The 25,076-nt window shown below is 40.5% G+C and overlaps 1 protein-coding gene and 1 long non-coding RNA gene across 3 annotated transcripts; one reads left to right on the top strand and one right to left on the bottom strand.

Annotated features, from left to right (window-relative positions):
- Window positions 1-7,085: 7,085 nt before the first annotated feature.
- Window positions 7,086-13,494, bottom strand: LOC120392306. Of its 2 annotated transcripts, none has more exons than XM_039517030.1 (2): window positions 12,790-13,494; window positions 7,086-7,189 (listed from the first exon to the last, which is right to left on the bottom strand). In XM_039517030.1, the coding sequence occupies exons 1-2, from the start codon at window positions 13,316-13,318 to the stop codon at window positions 7,107-7,109; spliced, it is 612 nt and encodes a 203-aa protein (XP_039372964.1). In that variant the 5' UTR covers window positions 13,319-13,494; the 3' UTR covers window positions 7,086-7,106. The 2 variants fall into 2 exon arrangements, with proteins under 2 accessions (XP_039372964.1, XP_039372963.1); XM_039517029.1 differs by lacking the exon at window positions 7,086-7,189 and adding an exon at window positions 9,318-10,026.
- On the top strand, window positions 12,261-14,796 carry LOC120392307. The gene is made up of 3 exons (XR_005591660.1): window positions 12,261-12,324; window positions 12,823-13,334; window positions 14,641-14,796. It is a non-coding gene; the product is annotated as an uncharacterized LOC120392307 (long non-coding RNA).
- Window positions 14,797-25,076: the final 10,280 nt, after the last annotated feature.

Genomic DNA, 25,076 nt, shown 5'->3' with positions numbered 1-25,076 from the left:
TAAATCTCCTGGATGTGTCTTCTTCTAGATGAGTTCTTGTTAGTAAATTAGGCTCTTCTCTAAAATAAATCGGGCTGGTGGGTGTGTAAGGATAGTAAATATTCAATCCTGTATTTCATATTTTTAATCACATCAATACATACCTCTGGCAATAACAACAAAAGCGCAATTTCTTTCCCGGTCTGCAGGCCCCTTTTATAATATTTTTCACATCTACTGGTCTGGGATCTTGAAATAGTGCCGTGAATACATTTACACAGGTGAGGAGTCCCACTGGTTCAGATTCTGCCCTCACTCACATCAGGGTAAATCCGAAATAACTCCATTTCCAACTGGATATAAATCGATGGAAGAACAGAATTCTGACCCACTGAGTTCCATGGGGCTACTCATCTAATCATAGTTATTCTCTTGGGTAAGTGTGCGGGACCGGGCTCCTTCAGGAACAATCTCCAGTGTGTACCAATAACAAAAAGAGTTTGTGTGAAACGCCTTGGGTAATCCTTGCTTTTTTTTTAAACTTCCCTAAGAGTCGAAGAGGCTCCGAAATGAAAATACCCCTCATGTTATTAAAAGTGAAATACGAGCTTGCTGCGCATTTGTCATCTTTCTCAGCTTTATTGCCTCCCAGGAATGATTTCCAAAACTCTCTCTCTCTCTCTCATAACGGATTCGGAGGAACTTTCCAAATGTTATGATAGCTTGAAAAGGAGTGGACAGATTTAAGTGCATTGTGCCGCTCAAACTTGGTTGGCTGGTGGGAGCGTGTTTATGATATAAATGATGGATAAACAGCCACGGCGGTGGTGGTGATGGTGAATAAGTGTGTATGGACCTATTGAACATTAATTGAAGCCAAACACCTGTTCTGGGTTTGCAAGATGAATTGGGCATGTCTTACCTGTAATAAATATTCTTGGAAATTCTTGGAAAAATCCTAGTGCACCTCCTATAAATAATTATGACGCATGTCAGCTGCTGAGTAGATACTTTTCTGTAGTATATAAATTAAAACCCAAAAGGCTGCAAGAGTGTAACTCTGAAACAGAATCCAAAGGTCTTGCGATCCCTAGTGAATGGAAACCACACAAGGAGAGCTGCAGAATTAATCTATTTTGGCTACTTTGGAGGTTTCTGTTTGTCCAGTGGTTTATTTTTAATTTACACCACCATATTTCATCTTCTTGTATCCTTTTTGCGGGGGCTGGGAGGTTGGAGGATAGTCTGTGTTCTTCTTCACAGCTATATTTTAATACCAACTCTATCTGTTGTGGGGATGCACTTTTATGTGTGTGCTGTTTTGTTTGGCGTACATTTTAGAGAATTGAATAATAATAACGGCACACACCAAGAACTGCATGAAAAGTTAAGTGCTTTGCAAATAACTTGGACCAGGAAAAGCAAAAGAGAAATTGACCTAATTCGAGATTCTCCATGTAAATTGCATTGGTGCAACTTTGATATATTTGCACAGACGATGTACAAGTTCTGCTTGATTTATATACTAGCTGGATTCATTTTAGAGCTGTGCATTTATGAACTGGATACAGGAAGCGGAACTGGGAACAGTTATTTCCCAGAAATCTAAAAGAGCAGCTTTTTTGTTTTGTTTTGTTTTGTTTTCAACATCCCTGCCAAACTTTCCAAATCCTTTTGGCTGTGAGGAACAATGTTAAATATTTTGTGCTTGAACTGGAGGGCCAAAGCTTTTTGAACCCAGATGCTATTTATAAATAATATTTATTGTTTGCGGGAGGGGAAGAAATAATTTCTAAATAGCTCTGCCCATTGAAATACACATCTGCCAAATTTCACCCTGAACAATCAGCTACTTGGGCTGAAAGTTCTATGCTGAAAACAGACAAATATAAAGTGTGTTTTAAATACGCAGACTGTAACTCTGTGTAACAGTCACATTTTACTGATTTATAAGATCTGGCACAAGAAAAAACAGATGATCCATTGCTTACCGGAAACATATTTAACCACTATTTAAAAAAAGAAAGAAAAAGAAAAAAAACTGTTGTTGTCATTTATTAGAAATGGCACCTTTTTCCATGAGATTTTTCTTCCTTAACATCCACTTGAAGAAGATGGAAAAGTTCTGCGGACACAAAAGCTCTGATCCGGTATTCCTTTCTCTGGCAAAAAACAAACAAACAACACAACCATTGACCTCAATAGCAGTTTTATCTTAAACCAGAATTGGATAAGGATTGTAGGATTTGATCCAGGATTTCTGAGCCAAGAGGAGAATATGGCGTCTGTGCACAATATGTATCCTATCCTTTCATTTAAGAGAAATTCACTGTGTCATGTAGTTTTTCTTTTCAGTAGATAAGGGCAACATAGAGTGAATAAAAAGTTGGGAGTGAACTTCATAGCTATCGAGAGATTGAAGGGCGAGATTCCAAGATAACCCCAAATATCCTAGCGTTCATTCTGCAGCTGTGAAGAACATTCAGCATTAAATAATAATAACCAAGCTAATAACTGATTGAAAAGGAATAAAAAGAGACAGGAAACAGAAATCAAAACTCAGCATTAAACAAACAGAATTTTTACATGTACACAAGTCTAAGAGGTTATGAAAGGAAATTCAGTCAGGGGTGCTTGCAAAACTCATGAGGAGAGCAAATCATCATCATCATCATCATCATCAAAAAGGTCCTGAAGAGTAAAACCTTTCTTTAAAAAAGTGAAATAAGTTTCTGTAGCCTAAAAGCAGAATGATCTACCTTTACCATTTCCTGTGCTGCCTCTGAGTCTGAATACCGCCGTCTGTTCAAAATCCGCAAGTGGTGAGGGGGGGGGGGGGAATCCTGGTCTGAAGAGAAGCAAAACAACTTACACATGTGGGCAATTTTCCAAGAAACGAAACTTTACTCTGGCTAAAAACACAATCCGAAATGAGGTTTGTGATCTTAGCAGTTAATAACCCATTGAGACCCCTGGTACAGTAAAACCTTGTGTGCCTATTAAAGGACAAGCTGTGGGAAAGAAAATTAAAATAAAGTGGCATTGTTGCTTTGAACCAGTATTGTGGATGCTGGAGTCTTTCGCCCTTTGAAATAATATTGTAAGTTGTTTGAAATAAGTGGGGGTCTGCGTCTCCTCTGGTTGCATATGGATTTTCACACGCATGGAACTCCATTGACTTCAGTAGAGTGGCTGCTGGGTTAGTGGGGATCCGAATTGGGACCCGGGATATAATTGGGACCCAAACATATTACTGGAGGGGAAGAGGGAAATGGAATTAACAAGCCTTGGGAGTGAGAGAAGGCCGGTGGCTTCCACTCAGGGACAGAAGGAAAAGAAAAGCACACTAGAATTAGGTCGTTAAATAATTGCTTCAATAAAATCTATGGCATGAGACCCTGCAAAAAAAAAAAAAGAGGGGGGTGCCTTTCAAATAGCTATTTTTACAGCACTTTGCCAACAGCTTAGACTCATACTGAATGGGGTTGAGAGAATTTTAGGCAGGCTGGAACGCTGCGAAAGAAGTTGGGGTTTATTGTTGCATTTAACAGTTGTTGTTCATTGTCATTCGTGTTTGTGGCGGGGTGGGGGGGGGGAAGCAGGAGTCGATGTCATTTTGGAAACGAATCAGTTATTATACGGAGCTTTCTGTAGCAATCCCAACATCGCTGCTTCTTCAGGTGAAGTCGCTCTTATCCTTCTGATTTGGAATGAAAAGAAAACAAACCGCTTCAGATGTAAGCCAGGCAAATCAGATGCATCATGGCAACTAGTTTGTAATTCACAAATAGGATGTTTCCCCTTTTTCCTTCCCACCGCCCTTTGGGAAATAGACTCAGTTCTGTTTTCAACCGGGGAGGGGGGGGGGCAGATTCTGATCTCAGTTAGAGCCCTGTAACTCCATCAGCTTCAATGAACCTTGCTGCTGTCTTTACATTGATACAAGTGAGATCAAAATCTGGAGGCCATGCGTTTACAAGACAGGTTAGTGTTCGCCTTATGGGGATACTATTACCTAATCGCTGATTATTAACTTTGCAAGATTGTTCATTTCCGGCGCGATGTTCTGGTGATAATATAAATATCACCTTGTTTCTATTAGAAAGACTCACAGAACTTGTTAAAAGTATGGAATGCAGATCGTTTTATGCTGACTTCCCCCCCCCCTCTTTTTTTTTCTCAATGGCTGCTAGTTTAATAGGGAAGATGGGCACATTGCCTACAACAATCACTAGTTGCAGGGATAAAGCATGCCCTCGGTTAAAGGCTATAAAACATTTTTTACCATTCCGACCCTAGAATAAACGGAATTCACAGCAATCCCTCGGCTACAGAAGAAATAGCAGATGATAGTCGAAGCTTGTATATCACCTCTAACTTTAGTAATTCGAAACTCAAAGTGTGAGTGTAAAAAAAAAATCTGGTCCCAGACGATATAATATTTACTTTTATGCTCATTTCATAAACTGATATACAGAAAGGTATTTCCATTCTTTGATATCATTACATAGTATATAGATATAGTTTTTAGGAGCCTACTAACGTGGAATATCTTAGGTTACCGAGAAATAACTTTGACCAATATTTCTACCACAGTGGAAGGCTTGTATTTACACACTTTTGCATGCATTATTCTTGTTTAGTTTCATTTGAAGATCATATGTTTTAAGTTAAACGATAAACTTTTGTTTTACTACGAAAATGAAAGCAAATTATCTACAGCCACACATGGAGGCGCGTGTGTACCCACCTGTACCAATATTTTTCATTTACCAGTATCGAAAATACCAGTGTGTTGTATAGCATCTGGAGTACATAAGTAGCTTCTTATATATTCCATATTATGTTAAACTCAGATAGTAGCTATCATGTCGATTTCGAATTTAGGTAGATAAGAAACAGGAAAACTCACAGACAACCGACTGCACGTTATCATTCAAACTATGTCTGATCATAGTGAAATAACTGAAATAGAAAGTTATAGTTGTATGCATTTTTAGAAGAGGGTTTATAATGTACATAACTTAATAATATGGGGCAACTGAAAAAAACTGGAAGGAATTTTAGCGTGTTCCCTGAACTAATATTTTATAATTTAAGCATAGATGTGGATTTTTTATTAAAAAAAAACAACTTCCTTCCCTTTATCTACATGAAGAAATTAGAGAATATCTTTTCAAGAAGTCTCCTGTCGGGAACGGATCCTGATCCCACTGGATTTAGCAGGAGCAGGATGGAGCCCTTCATAAGTTGTTAATTGTTTTGTGCGTCCCTATACATTCTTGCAAAATGGCACTGAAATAGAACGTTGAAAAAAACAAAAACCCAACAACCCTGCATACATAATCTCTGATTTTTATTATTATTTTTTGCAAAACTAATAGGGACTGTTGCCAACTTGCTTAGCCCCTAGATGCTAAAAAATCGTTAATATGGCTTGAGCTATAAATAAATAAATAAATAAATAAATAAATAAACGTACCTATCATTTTCCTCTGATCCAACTGCCCTGAATAAACAAAATCGAGGAGAATAACTGGAGTAAATCAGGTAGTTTTATGTTCTTGTGTTTAAAAATAAAACCCCAACAACATGAAACTACCTAATTCACAAAGCAGTTCTAGTTCATTCCTGGGTCAAAGGCTAAAATTACCAAGAAAGGCGCCTGGGCGGCCATTTTGTTTGACATCACTTGCAATCTGAACTTTTATAATAGAAAACAGTTGCTAGGAAACAAAAGCAACAAAAGGATCTTTTCAAAGACAAAAAACCCCTACGATTTCACGAAATATCTATTCAGATTATTTCCTATGTACAGTGTCTAGAACGGATCTGTCCTGCAGGAGTTTACAAATAGTTTACAAATAGACTAGAGGAAACAGTAAAATACTATTGACTTTGAGAAACAAACGATTATCTCAGCTATAAATAGAGCACAAAAATTCCTCAAGCTTTTAATAAAAGCAATTGAAAGCATCTTTTTCCATGTGAAAATATTTTTTGAATAATCAGATTTTTGTTTTAAAAACCCCAAGTATTTGGATAACTTCCTTCTTACAATAACAATAACATAAAACCAGTGAATTCTGGACATCAAAAATCATAATTAATTTCTCTTTCACACACCCCAAAAAAGTAAGTATAACTTGATCCAATCTTTTCAAAGTTTGAATCGATGGAAGCAATAGGAAAAGCATCACCACATCTATTCTATAGCTATAATTTAGCAACTCTAAGGAACCTGTCCTTTTTTTTGCATTGAATATATAAATGATGTGTTTATAGTGATTATATAAAATAATTACCAATTTTATAAAGGGGAAGTATTACACCTAGTAAGCTGAGGAGAGGGTGAGGAAAGATGGTTGGATAACAGCAGAAAAAGGAGTTTTTGCTGAGGCTCAAGGTTCTGTGAGATTTCCTTAATTCTTAGAAGACTCTTAGAACTTTTCAAGCACATGAAACGATTTAAATATAGATTCCTTTCAAAATATATAACACTGAAATTTTCTACTTCAGTTTTCCCGCTGCCATCATTTTTCAAATGTCATAAAATATAAATTAAATGTCTTACCTCGTGTGCTGTATACTTCTATAAGTGGATTAAATAAATAAACCAACTCACTCGAAAGGCCATAAAGCAAAGATAGCCGTGTTTCTAAAGTTTCCTAGCGTTTAAAAGTTCATTAGAAGAAAAACCAAACAAACCAAACGCACCACAACAACGAGTCCGAGTTCAAGAGACGCAGGGAGGAGCCTGAAACTTGACTATAACTTAGCTTCATTTCATTAGCAAAGCCTTTAAAAGACTGGCCGGGGTGGTGTATAAATCTATTGTACCGGAAATACAATAAAACTTAGCCATGTTGTTGAACTTCAACTTCAAACAGTTTACATCACATCAGGCGGTGAAGAGAAAGAAAACACAGATTTAAAAGAAAACACCACAACACCACCATCCAACCATACATTATAAAAGGGGAAATAACTTAGGATCAGAATATCAAGCATGCTAGGTTTTTATTTTTGTGCAATATTAGACCTCTTTTTGAAAATTACAAGACAGAGGGAAAAATATTAGTAAACATCTTTGGCGGCGACTGCGATTTAAAATCAAGATGTACTTTTTATTTCAAATGCATCATTTCACTTTTGACCACAGTCATGACTGCGCACCAGAGAAGGAGCAGGTTCAGGTTTAAATCAAACTCTGGAAAAAAATCAAAAGGCTGTATTACTATCAAACTTTATTTGCGTTTCATTGACAAATAATCCACACCCCACACGTGTCAAAATGTCTATATTGAATTCTATTTGCTACAGAGCCTTTTTAAAAATTGAAACCACTAGATCAGACATTTTCAGTCCCTTTCTTCGAAGCTTCCAGCACTAGAGTGACTTTGATACTGAGAGCTCATCCACTTATACAAAACAACAAACTGGAAGAATATGTTTATAATTGAGCTTTCGCTGCTCAAATTTGGAAATTAAAGACACCCACCCCCTCAAATTACAGACTGAAACGACCTAGATAAGTGTGAAATACAAAGCTTCATGTGCCATATAATTTCAGGACCAGGTTTAAAATAAATAACGCAGAGTTTAATAATAATCATCCTAAAGCTACATAAAGTATATATTGGGTTTAATCCTTGAGCTGGAATAACATTTTACAGTAATGAGACTCCCCCTCTCTCCCCCCGCCCCCTTTCTGGCTGTTGCGAAAGTTCCTCAAAATGTTTTAAATTTAGGCGTCACAGCCCAGCTAGTACTCATATAGCTAATGGATATCTTAGCTATAGGACAACTTCTACTCATCAAGAGATACGTGCTAACATAATTAATAGGCAAGGGGAAATGAAAGTGTATGCGTATATATCAATATCTGTATATCTGTGTATGTTTCTGTTATATATATATATATGCTTTTGAATCTCAAGTTCTCATTATGAGTTTCCTTGTGCTTTATGTAGACCTTCACGACGCTATGTTGTTATTGAAATATTGTTATAACAACTGTTTGTCAGGGTCCCCATCCATCAGAAATAGCCTCTGGGAGTATTTGTCATCAGTTCCGTAAGAGTGGTGAAATATTTTCAACCAGAATGTGTTACATATGGAAGGCGCTTATCGCATTTATATGGATAAGATTAAAAAGTTGGCTTTAAAAAAAAACCCCTTACAGTCTACTGTTCTACGAGCTCCATTCCAAAGAAATGTCAGCGGGGCTATTACATTAGAGTGAATTTTTTTATCTCTGCTTCAGCCTAAAGGATGATTCACAAACAAAAAACCCTACGTCGGAATATTTCTTAACCACATGGTTTAGAAGATAATAAAATATATATTTGAAACCCCTTAACATTTTTACAGCCGCGATAACAACAAAATAAATAAATATTACCCCTCCCTTTCTTCCCCTCAAATTGATTTGCGTTGGTTTTATTTAGTCACTTGTCACAATGAGAACTGAGCTGTTTAATTCTGGTAGCACCCTATTATCTCTAGTCGTTTTTTCTCAGTTTCATCCTGCGGTTTTGGAACCAGATTTTGACTTGTCTAATCTGTGAAGTTGACACTTCGTCTGACCTCTAGGCGGCGCTCTCTGGTCAAATACATAAAGAAGAATTTCTTTCCCAGCTCCAGCGTCTGGTATTTAGTATAAGGGCTTCTTTTTTTTCCTTTCCACCCTTTGCAGTCAGCCAGCTGCCAGCTATAGGTTCAGCTTTTGTATCCTCTGCCAAGTATAAGACAAACATGTGTAACTGTGTTTTGATTGAAAGAAAGAAAGAAAGAAAGAAAGAAAGAAAGAAAGAAAGAAAGAAAGAAAGAAAGAAAGAAAATGACTTGGACAAAATTAGATTAATTTTCTATTCATTAAAAAAAATCAGAAAAAGCGACTAATTTGTCCACTTAAAAATCAAAACTAGCTCTCTGCGAACCAAATTCAGAGGAAGGTTCTTGAATGTAGACTGTCAGTAACAGTCTGTTAGCTCCTTTTTCACTGAACTCAGGTATCTGTTCTAAACCCAAGATAAACGAAATTGAATTATGCTTTTAAAAAAAGTTTCTGTACGGCATGGAATAACCAAGATTTTCCAGTCACAAGCAGTTTTACATGAGATAGCCACCCAGGAATTAAATTAAAACCAGAAGCCTTTATATTACACAACTGCATATTTTTACCTTTTTCTTATTACCAGCGCAAGCCACTTTATTATATTATTAATTCACTGATGTTCAGACGTACATAAAATAAGCAAATGCATCACAGTTTGCGAGGGCCAGTCTTGCAATACAGACTCAAAGACTAACACCGCAGCATCACAAATGGCGATTAGCAAATTAATACAAGGTGCGCAGTGAAATAACGATGATCAGAGATAATGACGCCACTCAGCCTCATCTCCGAAATTTAGAAGAGAAAGCGATTGGCTGGAAATGTCCACAGGCTATGTAAGACTCCGAGGACCAGTGAAAATCATATCCAGTATAAAATGTCATACCCCACCTTTATGTGAACATGTACCAGAATAAAAGAGTGGTGGGAAAAAAAATGAAGGGGGGGGGGAAGATACAATGTCATCCTTGCAAAATTGAAAGAGACACCATCACTTTGTAATTTATGGTCATTTTTTAAAGAAAAGAGCTAAAGGTAGCTTCAGGTATTAGACCTGCTCCTGAACCCCCCTGCCAATTTTTTTGTGGTTTTACAATTACATGTTAACAATATGTTATTAAGTATTATTATTAATAGCAATAATATTTGACCTCCTGTGGTGGAAAAGTTTCCCACAAAGCAAAGGAGAAACTGACTATGAAAAGTGAATCTGACTAGACACAAGTTGCTGCTGTCAAATGCGCCCAGTTAAAATTCTCAGTCTAATGTCTTTTAGTCGTTTTAGGAGATAGGCGCAACAATAGAAAGTCAACAGGATTCAGAGAAAAGAGTAAATTTAAAAAAAAATCGACGGTGTCCATTTAAGGGAGTCAAAGAACACAATAGGAAGCCATTCGACACGCCATTTTGGTCCGTCCAGCATACACCTGAACATATTGAAAAACAGCTGTCAGTAAATATGTTTCCAGGGACTAAAATCATTTCTAGACTGAGTCATTTTCTGGAGAGAAAATCCTAGAATCCGACCCATACTTTATATGTCATGATAGCATGATCACGGCCCCCCAGGATCTGAAGAATTAAGCAAATCGAAATGTAGGAGTAAATTCTGCTCTCCCTGATATAGATCCTTGTACTGCAGAGCAAAATCAGGTCTCCCAACTGTGGAGGGGAATTTTTCAGACACTAATATATATATATATATATATATATATATATATATATATATATATATATATATATATATATATATATATACCTATGGACGTGGTTCCATTACAGTTAAGATTTTTCTCAAAATACATCTCTTATTGTCCGCAGACGCTAAATATAAGTGAACGTTTTGTAAAGAAGATAACAAAAAATATTCCTCTGTAGCAAGGCACAAACACTAAACTATATTCCAGCCGCAGCATCCTTCAGGTTTTGTTTGCTGCTTTCTTTTTAATGTATTAGCGCTCAATAGCCTTGTTTCTGTGGCTAACATGGACTTATTTAAACACAAATAATTGAGTTTTAAATGCAGTTGGGGTTAAATTGATTATCGTGTGAACTCCAATCCTTAAATTCAGCACGGAACTTTAGTCACATGAACAATCCCTTAGACAACTCACGTGAGTAAAGTCTTTCATGTGCTTGGCAGGATCGAGCTCTCAGTGTGAAGAAAAAAAACTCAACCAAACTTTATTTTTAAATCTTTATTGGTCTCTGCAGATGCTGCAAAGTTACTGACTCAGTCAATTGAAATGTTCTTTAATTAGTAGTAGAGTATTTTGGCACAGTGGCTAAGTCTTTAAAAGTAATTTAGCAGCAGGTACAGCATAATATAGGAAACATTAGGTTGATTGCCATTAAATAATGGAACTTACCAAAATGTTTTAAACAAACTTATTTTATGATCCAATGAGCAGTCAATCTGTATTTGCACATTTAACTTCCCCAAATTAAACTTTTAGTCTAGTTGCTTCACACATAGCCTCAAGGGATCATAGTGTAGACTCTTTTTTTCCCAGGCATTAACCTACTAAAAAAAAATAAATCGAACGATCACAGCATTACCTATTTTCAGGGTTGGCTTTTTTGCTTCTATTACTTTCATCCGGTTACATTGATTCCAGGGATATTTTTGAAAGAGGTTTAAAATCTTTCTAATAATTCCCCGTTGTCAAGAATTAGAAATGATGACTGGCAAGGAAACATAGAAAACTATGCTCCTATTTCAATAAAATAGTCAAATTGCCCACATCGGGTTAGGTTCCGAGGGGAACGCAGTTAAGAATTCATAGATTAATTTGTTTAAATAATCTGGTTGCACTAAGAGGTCTTTTTCGCGGTTTTCAGCACTTAGTGGAAAACTATAAAAAGTAGGGAACTGCCAGGAAATTGAATTTAAAGTTACAATAATTATGGAGCAAATGTATATCGACCTATCTAAGCTTTATGGAGAAACGGCACTGAACGTGGAGAGGAACATAAGCCGGACTAGTTCTCCCGAAGTAAGTGGACTTGGCAGTCCTGTTGAAATGACCGCATAGTTTCAAGTCTAAACCGAGAGACAGCCCTTCTTGTCCACTAAAAGGATAGCAATGAAATAACCACCATAAATAGCGTCGTTAAAAGTATATCAGGAAGCAAAGACATTAGGATGGCTTCGTGAAAATAAAAAAAGGGAACATGGTTACAGCTAGGTAGTTCATTAAAAGTGCAACCTCACAATTTCTTATTTGGTATTTTTATGATGAAGATCCTGGTTGCAGTTTAAGAAATCCCCACCCTCACATACACCCCGCAGTAGAAAAGTCCTCGTTTGGCATTTAAATAGCTGGGACGAGTCCACATTTTTGCATAGCCTTGGTTATTTCATTTTAATTCGATTTCTAGGGTCGAAAGCGATAGTTGTTTTGTGTTTTTTTTTAAAGCCATGTTTGATTATGGACTGGAACGATAACCGCCCTCTCCCCCAAATACAGACACGCGAAGGGAGACAAAAATGGGGTGGGGATTTTGCCTCAGATCCTGACACTGGGGGAAAAAGAAGGCAAGACTGGCTTTAGGTAAATATTTCAGAGAATTGGAACGAAATGATAATTTAAAAGATCAGGTCTAACTGGCAGTGCACGTGGCTAAACTGCCTTGGAGTTTCCTACACAGGTGTCTGCAAGTCTGAAGAGAAGAATGCAATATTCTTTGGACTTTACACATGGGAAATGACCAGCGCTTAGCAGGTTATGAAAGAACCCCCCCAAATTAGTTCCCTGGTCGCCTACCCACCTTTATTCCAAACGTACCGTGTCCATAACTGACTTACCTGTGTGCCTGTGACTTTGGCTCTCTTAGCTAGAAGAATATCAGGGGGGAAATGCTTTTTTCGTTCAGGGTACCGCCTAGCCATCGCGAAAAACAAATCATTCTTGCCAAGCGCTGGGTTATTTTATTTTATTTTGAAATCTTTCCGATGGGCCCACTCAGGAATGAGGGCTGTAATTGAGTCTGGCATGCATGCTTGGGTGCTGTAAACTACTTTTTAACTAAAGGGTCATTGTGTTAGCGAGGGGGGGAGCCCCCTTCCCCCACCCCACCCCACCCCCCGCTCCTTGGCAGTCTGGCTAAAATCACCTTGTTTTGACTGCAAACCTGCTTTTTTGCCTTCTTTCGCTATACAGTGGCATTTCTTTTCTTTTTGTACCCACCTCGTATTTCTTGCGATGTTTTGTCGTCTTTAGGCCTGTCTAACAGTGGAGCCTCCTGGAGAAAAAAACGCTGCTCTTCCGTTTTACCCTTCCCAGATGATCCAGAGCCGGGTTTCAGTCTAATGGACGCTTCATAATCCCCCTCTACAGTGTCCGAGCAGGATGACGAAGGGCGACTTCCTCGCCGATGCCCATTAGCAGCAGGGGGGGTGAAATCAGTAGGCAACGAAAGCACCTGGGAACCTGCTGGCTTGATGGCTACCTGAGGCTGTGAGGAGCTGCCGATGCGTTGACAAGGTCCAGTCCCGGCGCTGGTGGTGGACTCAAGCCTGGAGAAGGTGACCCCCTCTGCCTGGGGGGCTGGATAGTGCGCAGCATCAGATCCCAAACTGGACGCCTCGTCTTTGCCTCTGGGTGCGCACCCACAGGGATCTCTGTGCTGCGGGCCACCGTGCCCTGCCGGGTCCCCCCAACCTGGGTGGAAGGGAGGCGGAAGGTACCGCAGCAGTCCTGGCTGGTGGCGACTCATCTCACTCCCAAAGGAGGTAAGGGGAAATGTTTCCCCCCCAGTTTGCAATGGGAAGAAGGGGAGGGGGGGAGATGGGGGCCGAGAAGCAGCTGTCACTGATTGCTTTGGGTACTAGCACCGATGGGAGGGTAGGCTGCACGAGGAGCTGCACCGGGGTCTGTGGGGCTGAGGCTGTGACAAAATATACTTTTGGGGGAAGGGAAAAAGGGTCTCTGGCAGTTGACTTATCTGCTAGAAAAGGCGTCTGCGAGCAACTTCCGGTGAGCGAACCAATCCGAGGTGGACATGACCGCTAGGGCCATCCCCATGGTGTCAATTTTAATGGGAAACTTTACTGATTTTTTTTTCCAGAGGACTGGGGTGTTTCCCCTCCCAAAAAGCAAACATCTGTAGCTAAAGTTGAGCTTCTCCTTGTCTCTGCCTCCAGGCGCTGTGACTCCAATACAATTATTATTAACCTCCCCAATAATATTATGGGATGTTACTGGGTTTTTTAGGAAAGGCTTATTGCATGAAATCTTTGATGGGCAAAGGAGAAGGGATCTGAGCTGTGAAGAGGGCGGGAATGTATATCTGATCATGGACGGCAGACCTCTTCCCTGTACGCAGAACTAAATCTTAACAGGACGTTGATTTCCCAATTACACGTTTTTAACCCTGCCTTTGGAAGTTAGGGTTAAAGGAACTGAATGGAGAAGGTAACCTAACCAATCCATTAGCTTGAGCCACACATACAAAGAGAGAAATATACATACACCTATGGTATAACTATTAAAATAGACATACAACTGGAACATGCATTAAATATATACTCATATGGCCCATACAAACGGTACCTAGCACATTGAAGAAGACGACCTGGCCTCCTATTATGAATTTTTCTTATATTTTTTTCAATGTTCATACTGATGGGGACTATATAAATGAACCAATAAGTAAATAATTGTATTTTTAAAACTAATCCCCCCTCGGAAAGTTTTTCGCTGTAGAAAAAGCGGGGTGACTCGTCCTGCATTCCATGATGTTGCCTTTTTTCTGGATCACCTCGCTGTTTTTTCCACCGTTGTTAGTCACGAGCAGCTGGAATTGAGCATGTCAGCAAAAAAGAATTCTAATACTTTTGGGGCAGGCCATTGTGTATTTACGATGGCTGGACTGTGAAATGAAACAAGTGTTAAATTCCAGTATAAATATTTGTGGTGGCGCTATGTAGATTTTAGTCCCTAATAGACTCACACAGAGAAATGGTCTCACTTGGTATGTGCATATTTGTTCCCATTGGTTTTTGCAATAATCTAACTTTCTTAATTAACTCCCCACAGAAATTCAAGGTCTTGGCCGATTGTCCAAGACATAGCGCAAAAATAAGAAAAGTTCAATGCTCTAGCAACGGCAAACGCTGCTGGCCTGATTCTGACCTCCGATCTGTGTACATTAGCAATAACCCCGATGAAATAAATGGAGTAATGGAGGTGTAAACCCACTAACACTGGATCAGAACCAGCGCCTGTGATAAACGCATTTATTGCATAAACTGTTTCAGATTGTACCTTTCTTTTAAAAAAAAACATAGACAATCTTGCCTTGGAAGAACGAAGGAAGCCAAGTTCTGCGCTCCCCACAGCAGTATGTATTATACATGTGCAGTTTTTTTTAATGAATTATATGCAGGTTTCGACGAGGGGCCGCATAGGCCATTTTAAAAACATTCGGAATGACTCCTAACTCTGCTATTTAGAAAAAAAATGATGTTATCTGTGACAAAATCCTCCCCCTGCTCTCACTGAAAAACCTTTAGGTTTTCAGGTGGTTGAATGGGCACTTTCAGCAGTTTGGATCAGAGAGTTATAAACTGCGGGATGGAGGCAATCTTTGGAAACTGCTTATCCAATTTCGTCTTGAAATACAGCCGCCCTCTAAGGAATAAGCAGGCAGGGAAGATATTTCGCCACAGATTGATTGAAGCTAATCTTGCGATAACATGTGATGTCTTACTTGCTCTCTCTCTCACACACACACATAGGGTTATTTTATCTGAGTCTTTTAAAAAGTAAGAGATTAGTAAATCACAGCGGCTAATACACTCAAAGAAAGACAATCTGCACAGCTGTTTGAGAACTCGAAAAACTATTTAACAAAACTTCCCAAAGAAGCAAAGCTTTGGTTATAAACTAGCCGTGCCTGTGCACAGAATCCTCTAGTCGTCTTTTACTTCTAAAGTGTAATTTTTAAATGTTTCAAACTGATCCAGACTGTATATGAGATTTTTTTTAAAATCAACACTGAATGTTGAATGAATACTTCGGACATGGAACGTGAAGAAGGCGTTCATGGGTGAGACTTTCCTACTTAGATAATAGATCTCTGGCAATCAGAAGAATTTAAAATAGTCTTACATTAAGGATAATTAGTAACTGACTCTGATAAATGTATTTAAATCGTGGCTGCAAACTATACACACCCGGTGGAAGTTTTTTCCCCACACTACAGTGTTTACTTTCTAGGCGTTCCTGTGTAAAAATTTCTCCGCCTTTGCTGTCTACATGGGATTTTGCAAACATAGACAAAACATTTTTTCTAATGGTCGGACCTTTCCAAACACCCATCCCCATCAGAACACTTGGATGCTGGACTCTGTAGTTCAGTGAGAGTTTTGCCTTCGGGATCGGCCTTTGCTGCTAACAAAGTTTTGAGTTACTTTGCAGGTTTACTTTGTGTCTCAAAATATCATCTCAATCTGGTTTAAGGGTAGCAACATGATAAAGAGAATTAGAGTATCCTTCAGCATGAAGTACACTCGTGCCACCAGATATGGTTATACGTGGCGGCTAAGTATTGCAAATTTTTCAGAGCGTATTCAACTCGATGTGTTTTCTGAATGACCCGTACAAATCTGTTAGTGTGGCAGACATTTTTAGCAGTTAATTTTCCTGGAGGGGGGAGAGAGGAAGGTAATTGGATAAGATCCAGGAAAGGGGATAGCCTGGGGAAATCTATAACATAGCATTGCTATTGGCCTTACTAGAAGAAGAAGAAGAAGAAGAAGAAGAAGACCATCTCGCCTTATAATTTAATTATCCCCTTCAAGTTCACCAAAAAATCTATACTTTGAAAGACGTGGGGACGGATCAATATTAATAAAAGCGCCTGTATTCCAGCAGTAGAAGGCAAGAGGAAGGTAATTTTATTTTAAAAGCAGCCTTCCCCTCCCCTTTTAAACTAAGCATTTGACGACGAAAATCGAAATCTTAGCAAATCTACTGCCCTTGTGACATTCGGTGAAGCAGACGGTAGAGTCTAGTCACATGATGGCCATCGCTAAATGGACACACTCCACAATACACAATGGGCCGTATTCCGATTGCACCCGGCCAGTTAATCACCCACTAATTCCACAGTCTTTAATGTCCCTCCCCCACTCCCCCCATGGCGTCACACTTCTGAGAATCGACAGATATTCATGTGATCCGTATTATATTATATTATATTATATTATATTATATTATATTATATTATATTATATTATATTATATTATATTATATTATATTATATTCCATGCTAGACTTGCTATTTGATCAAGCACTGGAGAGTATATCATATAGGATATGTTGAAACGATTTGTTTGACGTTGTTTAGGTAACATTTTAAATATCCTCCTTATTCTCTTTGGTGTTTTTTACGTAAACCCGACAGTGGATTCCCTCCCCCACCCCCACCCTTTCCAACGGTCTACTGAGCTGCTCTGAAGCCATGGAAAGTGCAGGGTTTTGAAATGATGCCACATGATAATCAGAAAACAGATGTTGACAAAGTTGCTTCTGACAAAGACTTCATTTCCAGCCTAAAATGTAAGACCTTAAACTGCTTTCATTGGCAAACTGTGATGGTAACTAAAGTATTAAAATATCTTGCCTATATTAGAAATATCTATCTATCTATCTATCTATCTATCTATCTATCTATCTATCTATCTATCTATCTATCTATCTATCTATCATAGCCACTGCTCTCACTAAAGGGGTGTAATCTTTAAAGCTAGAGGCCTGTTTTTTAAAAAAACCAAACAAAAACCAAACTCACAAATCTTTCTTGTAAAAAGTCACGTTACCTGACTTTTACACCGAAAACTACAAGGTAACAATTATTTTATGACCCAAGTTACAAGACACAGTTTCATATCATTCGTTCATTTAACTTTTTCTCTCTTTGTGCGTTTGATTTTTCACTCAGATGCCTAGAGATTTAGCACGAATATAAATACTCAAACCTTGCAACGGGAGTTGACTCGCGACTTGGTCTGAAACCGCGGTATTGTCAGAACATCTGGCGTTGAATCCTGCTCTCAGTTGGGTGGATTTTCAGCCTTTAGCTTGCCACTCGAATCACCCTCAAGGCAGGGAAAAGGAGGAGGAAAATAATAACCAGAAGAACACCTCAACCAGCCACAGTTTCAACACCTCGAGCAGGAAAGTAATCAGATACATTTTTTTTCCTCCTGTGGCTCAGACGCCATGACTTCTGCAAAAGGTGTCTTTGATCCTTCCTTTTAAGGCCCATGCCATAAAAAAAAAAAGTCATAGCTAAAGTCCACTTTAAAGTGAAGAGATTTGAGCCTTCTTTTGCTCTCCTCCCCTTCTTCGTCTGAGGACCTTCCCTGGAAGTTTTTATGATTCCTCGCTGTGCAGTGTCAAAGCTTCGCCGCACCTAAAGTGGAATGGACCCTTGTTACTACAGAGCTGCGTACCGAGCAGACAGGCGGCTAAACTTGGCCATATCTAGCTTCTCAATCTCTAGTTCCGCTCTCTAGTTCAGGAAGGCGTATGGATTTCCTCTTTTCCGCCATTAAAAATAAAATAAAATAAAATAAAAAGGCAGATCCAAAAATCCATAGGCACAAAGAACCTCCAGGAGTTCCAGGCTGGCTGGTTGTCTACTTCAGTGGCGGAGGGCCAATCCACTACATCACCCTGAAACTATTTAATAAGCATCCCTCTGAAATGGGGTCTTTTAAAAGACTCTCCCCCCCTCCCCAAACGCCACTGGCTCTCATATATTATTTGGGTTAATGTGAGGTTGTTCTCTCTCGTGGAGGGGGTGGGATTTGTATAGACAGCTCCTTCCATTGCTAGGAATTTGGAGACAGAATCCCCAGTTGACCAAGGATAGTTGTTCTTGGGATTAGAAATGTCTGACCTTGAAGGTCACAGGTCATGGTCTTGAATAAGGAACAGACTCTTACAGAAGACTAAGTTGGACTAGTCAGGCTGCCAACAAAAAGAACCCCTTTTGTTTGGTACTAGAACCAGACTCCTCCCTCAAGAATTATGGACCTCCTCAAGGTGATCAAATATCTGCAGATAAAGCAAAATAAACATGTTGACACATTTGCTGGAAGTGTGAGGGGGAGAGGGAAAGAGGGCTGAAGCCACAAGATCTTATTATTTATGTTCTAGGAGGGTCCAGTGGCTACAGCTGAGAAGAGGGTCTCATTGGGTTAGGTACAAACACAGAGAAAGAGAATTCTGCCCACAGAGTTTAGGCCCAGATCCTCAAAGATATTTAGGTGCCTAACTGACATGGATTTTATTCTAAATACACTGCTAGGGGAAAGGAAACATCATTATCCCCATTTTATAGAGGGCAAGAAAGATGAAGTGATGCACCCAAGGTCCCACAGGAAGTTTGTGGCAGAGCCAGTAGCCAAGTCCCTGCCACCTGGATATGTATGGGTAACAAGCATATCCAAGGCTATCGCTGCTACCTAAATCCCTGTCCAATGGCCTCACTACACAAACACCCTTCTTCTCTTCCCTCTGGGCTATGGGATTATTGTGTTGCCCTAGGCAAATCACATCACCATTCTGTGCCTCAGTTTCCTCACCTGTGAAATGGTGATAATAATACATGCCTCCTATATAGCATTGTTGTGAAACTTCATTCATGTTTGCAAATGGTGCTAGGTCTGTACATGGAAGTATTACAAGTATCATAAATATTCCCAAGTGGAGAGAGGAGGATGTCACAGCTATTCAGTGATTAAAACCCTATATTAAACAACACAAAACTACTTCAATCAGCAGTGATGCACCTTTCCATGAGTTCTAATGGTTTAGGAGATTGGTAAGGGTTACAGAGACACGAAACATATAGGACCAAAAATTGTTGCCAGTTCATGACTGGTAGGTTGTTTATGTGAAAATGAACTGGCAATGCCAGTCCAGTTTGGAGAGGAATTCTTGTGTACAAATCACAATTAGAAATTGTCCTATGTAGTCTCAGCAAAGAGACCAAGGGAGTGAGTGGGCCAAGGAAACTGAATTCTCTATAGGCATCCCTAGAGATGGTCCCTCCAAATCAGGAATGGAGTATATTTAATGGCTGAGTCATCTGAATGGTACCAATTTGAGGAAAAGAGGACTTCACTCTCCAGGGTTGTTTAATTAGGCACCGGTCACCAAGCCCACATCCTATAGACTGTTACGCACATGTGTAGCTTTATACAGTTGAGGAGTCCTATCAAGTTCCATGCGGCTACTCGCATAAATCGAAGTTACTCGGGTGTTTGAGTGCATGCAGGACCAGGGCCTAATGTACCCTTTGAAAAACAAATAATTTTATAATGTTATGGTCTGATTTTCAGGAATGCTGAGCACCAGTGTATATCACTGAAGCCATTTGGCCCCAGTCCTGCAATTAGTTAAGTAGCTGCTTAATTGTATGCAGGCGAGTATTCCCACTGTGTTCCATTGCATTAAAATTAAACACATGCATACATATTTGAAGAACCAGGGGGCTGATGAATTGCATAAAACTGTCTCCCTGTATTTCAACACAAGTGCAGGTAGATATTGAGGTATAAATATCTGAGGTAGATATTGTCATATCTTTAACGGCAGCAGATGCTGTCTGGCACTGTGCAGTCACCTTTCTTCACACTGCACACTGGATTATTTGAAGAAATGGTGGGTTTGCTTCTTGTTTAGCGACAAATAATATGTTGCTTTCAGAGAACGAGCGTTCAGTACACCTGAAAATTGCAGTAAACTAGAACTGACTGGGCCAGTCTCTCAGATGATGTAAATCAGGGTAGCTCCATTGACATCACTGGGTTGATCAAGGAGTTTATCCAGGCAAGGAGAGGAATGCTAGGAACTATGCTTCCAAAGATCATTCAGAGCACTACATGCATCCGACGAAGTGGGTATTCACCCATGAAAGCTCATGCTCCAAAACGTCTGTTAGTCTATAAAGTGCCACAGGACTCTTTGCTGCTTTTACAGATCCAGACTAACACGGCTACCCCTCCGATACAGAGCACTACAGTTGGTTACTTACAGGGATCAACTGAGGACAAATATTTGAAAAAGTTAATGTCACTCTCCTTTCTTTTGAAGGAAGCCCTGGTAGCTGTGACCTCCAGAGATTAGACTGGTGAAGGCAGTCAGCAACACTCACAGAGAGAGAGAGAGAGAGAGAGAGAGAGAGAGAGAGAGAGATAAAAATCATGTCATGCATACACAAGCTACACGCATACACACACATATATAGTCATCCATACACATGAGGAAAGAATTTAGCACGTCTAAAAATGGGACTGGCCATCTGTTTGGGTAACAAGCATATCCAAGGCTATCGCTGCTACAGCTAACAAAAACTCTTGCGTCGGCTACTAAACTGCATGTGCTTTACGGTTTAAAACCAATTTCTATTAGAGACCTAACGAAACTCGCTTTGAATGGGGGATGTGAGGGGAAGAGGTGCACACTGAAACCTAAACATGCTAAAGTTCTGTATGAAGTATGAGGAGCAGGGTGGGAGAGTGAGGGGCAGAGAGGGGAAGACGGGAAGTTGGGGTGGGAACCAGGGTGAGTCAGGGGTAGAGGGAGGAAGACAGGGTGCTGGGGGAAATTGAGGTGGGAACCAGGGTGCTGGGGGAAGTTGGGGTGCGAACCAGGGTGAGTCAGGGGTAGAGAGGGAGGGCTGTCAGGAATAGGAAGGAGGGTGGAGTGGGTGCTCAGCATGGGAAATGAGAGATGCCACCACTGACACTTGGGAGGGGGAGGTATGGCCAGAGGGCTGGCAGGGTGGGTAGCTGCTCCCAGGCTCGGCCCCGTCACCCTGGTACCTACCTGTTCCCGGACGCTGTGGGGTTAGATTCAACCCATCCCTAGGGTGACCATATTTCTCTCAGCTGAAAAGGGGACACTGGGGAAGCCACACAGGGCGAACCTCAGCCACCTGGCATCGCGGATTGCCTGAGCTCTGCCACGCGGGGCTGGCCTGAGCCGCCTGGCGTCGCTGCTTGCCTGAGCTGACATCACGGATGGATGTCAGGACTTTTTTTTGGCAAAACTGGGCATTTGTCCCATTTGCTCTTGCCTGAAAAATTCCTCCGTGCCCCCACTAGGGCAAGAGGAAATGGGACAATTGTCCAGTTTTGCCAGAGAAGTTAGGATGTCTGCTTAAAAATTGGACTGTCCTGGCTCAAATGGGACGTACCGTCACCCTATCCCTCCAGGTCCCACTCTCACCTCTGCCCCAGCAGCTGCAGAGTCCCGCCTGGCCTGATCATGTGAAACAACTCGCGTGGGAGTGAAAACATAGATCACCCCCTCACAGTGTTTCCATTGTGAGGGTGCCAGCCCGCACTGCCCCTGGTCCCACCACCCGGAGGATTACTCCACAACCGCCTACTGTGGGTTTTTACACCTTCCTCTGAGGCACCTAGCACTGGGCCCTTTGGGGACAGGATACTGGGCTAAATGGGCCACTGGTCTGGCCAGGATGGCGATTCTTATGTTCCTACGTACACACAGAGTCACAGAAATCATAGAAATGTAGAGCTGGAAGGGACCTCAAGAGGTCATCTAGTCCACCCTCCCTGCAATGAGACCCGATTAAGTAATAAGTCATGCACATACATCCTAGATACACACAGATAGAGTCATGCATACAAGCACACAGTCCCTCTACTTCTCTTTACTGTTCGGAGAAATTGATTTTACAGATACAGCTGGAGGAAAATAAGTGTAAGGCGAATTTTTGTCCATGTTTATTGTTTACACAGTGCAAAATGACGTGTGAATTATTGCTACATTTGCAGCCAATCTTCTGCTTTGCCATTACCCAGTTATTCCTTTGCCTGTTTCAAATTCTTGTCGTCAGCCTGTGGTCTCTATCTTTCCTTTACATTTTATATGTAGGCTTGTCAGAATCCAATGTTTATATACACACACATATATATAATTCCAGTGGATAATGCTTATGTTTATTTTTTTAAAATTTTATTTGCATTGATTTACATTTTCACAGCTGCACAGAATTATGGGTTTTAAGCATTTCCCGCCAATTTTTTTTCAATTTACATTTTCACAGTTGTGGGAAATTATGGGGCAGAGGTCCTGCAACAGGGATCAGACAATAGTGACTTAATGACAGTAGACACTGAGATTCGAAGAGTTAAAGCCTTATAACTTAAAGACAAATTGCCAATGTCACATGTCAAAAATATATTAAGGTAATAGCCCTAAATCAAACTCTAATAAGCTCTCAAGCAACATTTTTCTTACTAAGCAACAAACTAAATACTAAATAGATACTAGATACTAGATACTAAACTACTGTGACTATCCGTATATTTTGATCCTTAGTGAGGGGGGGGGGAATCATCAGTTTGTGTATGTACGATGAAACATTTACCTACAAAAATCTAATCCTTCCAATCCTACTTATATCCTTTGGAGAGGTACGTTTGTTCCAGTTATTATCACTACAGGGCAGTTATTAGCGAGACCCTTTCAGCTGGGGTTTGGGTATAAAGATTTGTGCATGGGAAAGGGGTAGGTCGGCCCATGCAATACACGTGACACCAGAATGCAAACAAAGACAACGTTTGGCCACAGTACATACCAAATCGTTACAGGTCCAACAGTTACTGAATTCTTTGGACTGTGGTAAACAGTGAGAGCGAAAAATACATAGCGCTGCCCTTGCTGAAATGCGGCACTTTCCCCTAACACTGGGTCCTAGTATAATTTTCTTTCATTTTATGGCTCAGGTTTCCACTGAGTGGAAAGGAGATGCGAAAACTTGAGGTTTAGAATGTGTTCCAAGTCTTTGCTAACTGCAGTTGGAGAGCGAGGCGACGCTAGAGGGCGCCCTGGTTTCAGTTTAATTAATCAAGAAAGGTTTACCAATCCAGAGCACAAACCTGGAGCAAGGAAACAAATCAGAGCTAAAAGATTACTAGTGCTTTCATCAGGATTTCATGCTGAAATTATCTTGATTTACATGAAAAGATTGTGCAGCAATAGGATCCATACGACAGTAATCCAAGGACTCCAAAGGCCATGTCCCGGTGCACTTGTAATCTTATTCAAGGCAATTTGGTTTAAGTGGCTTGCACAAAACCCTTTTTTTCCCCCTCTGCCTCATTTTTGATTCTTTGCTTTGATGCAGTCAGATAAAATAATGGCCCATAAATTTGCTTTCAAAATGTGTTTGTAATGTCTCTGGAGGAATGTGTCTATGACATAAAAGAAAGCAAGAGATCTAACAATTTCACAACAGAACCATTAACTATGAGACAGGCATAAGCAGGCATGGTAGAGAGTACACACACCTGCCACAATGTATATTCAAAAAATTCCTTGCGGTCTAACCTCTCTGTCTGGGCCAGACCCCAAGCCCATTGAAGTAAATGGAAAGACTTCAGGAAAAACCTAAGGCCCAAGGTGAGTGGCAAGATTTTTGTTCACCAGGCCTTTCACAAACACATTATTAGGTCTGGCCATCTACCTTCACATCCTTTTTTAGGCCCCCGTTTTGCAAATGGCCTAAGAATGTGCTTAACTTTAAGCAAATGCAGAAGTCCCTTGGAAGCTAATCTAAACATGTGCATAATAAGTCCTTTGCTGAACTGGGCCTGAGTGAATGGATAGTGTGTAATGGCAGGTTTACCCTGGTTCATTATGGGGGATGCTACAGGTGTTAGGTCCCAGATCAACTTGTGTATACTTTTGAAATTGCCAGCCAAAAGAACTCCCCAAAATGGAAAGCAAGGGTTTTGGTCCAGCCTCATATGCAATGCAAGGCAGGTAGACCCAGCCATTTGTTTTCATCGATTGGCTCACCAGTTGTTTCAGGGCATAAGCCAACCCCTAAGTGACACAAGTTAGTCTGGTAGGAAGAAACTTCCCTTCAGGACAGGTTATGCCATAGTTGCCCTCTTGCAGCTGTCAGTGAAGTAAGTGGCATTGGTCACGGTTGGTGGCAAGAGGCTGGTCTACAAGGGCCCCACCGTCGATGCAGAGCGCATGACATGGGTGAGTCACAGACAGGTGTCAGGGCCTTGCAAACACGCACTTCCCTTCCCATATGGCTAAATGGGAGAGCAGGCCCAGCTAGATCCCAGCTATGTGGGAGGATGATGCCAGGAGCGGGGTCCCCAGTAGGAAAAATGTTGAGAACCGTATGGCAGTTCCTATGTTCCTACTAACCCCTTCCTTCACATGAAGCACTAATCCAGGCAGATACATTTCCTATATGACATGAAGCAGAAATTAATATAGGACCTGTTACAAAGTCTATTGAAGTCAATGGAAAGACTCCAATTGCCATCAATGGGCTTTGGATCAGGCTGCAGCTGGGGAGAGGAGAGAGGCCCAGATCCTCAGACATATTTAGGCTCCTAACTGCCCCTGATTTCTGTAGCAGTTAGGAGCCTAAATACCTGAGGATTTGGGCCAGAAAGGCCCA

The sequence above is a fragment of the Mauremys reevesii genome, linkage group 27 (assembly GCF_016161935.1).
Source record: "Mauremys reevesii isolate NIE-2019 linkage group 27, ASM1616193v1, whole genome shotgun sequence".
Lineage (NCBI taxonomy): Eukaryota > Metazoa > Chordata > Testudines > Geoemydidae > Mauremys > Mauremys reevesii.
This window is presented reverse-complemented; position numbering and strand designations above follow the sequence as displayed.

Coding starts and splice junctions, on each gene's coding strand:
- LOC120392306 (XM_039517029.1), bottom strand. CDS start 13,318: ATGAGTCGCCACCAGCCAGGACTGCTGCGGTACCTTCCGCCTCCCTTC. Junction 10,027..12,789: donor AACATCGCAAGAAATACGAG/GTGGGTACAAAA, acceptor CAATATGTTCAG/GTGTATGCTGGACGGACCAA.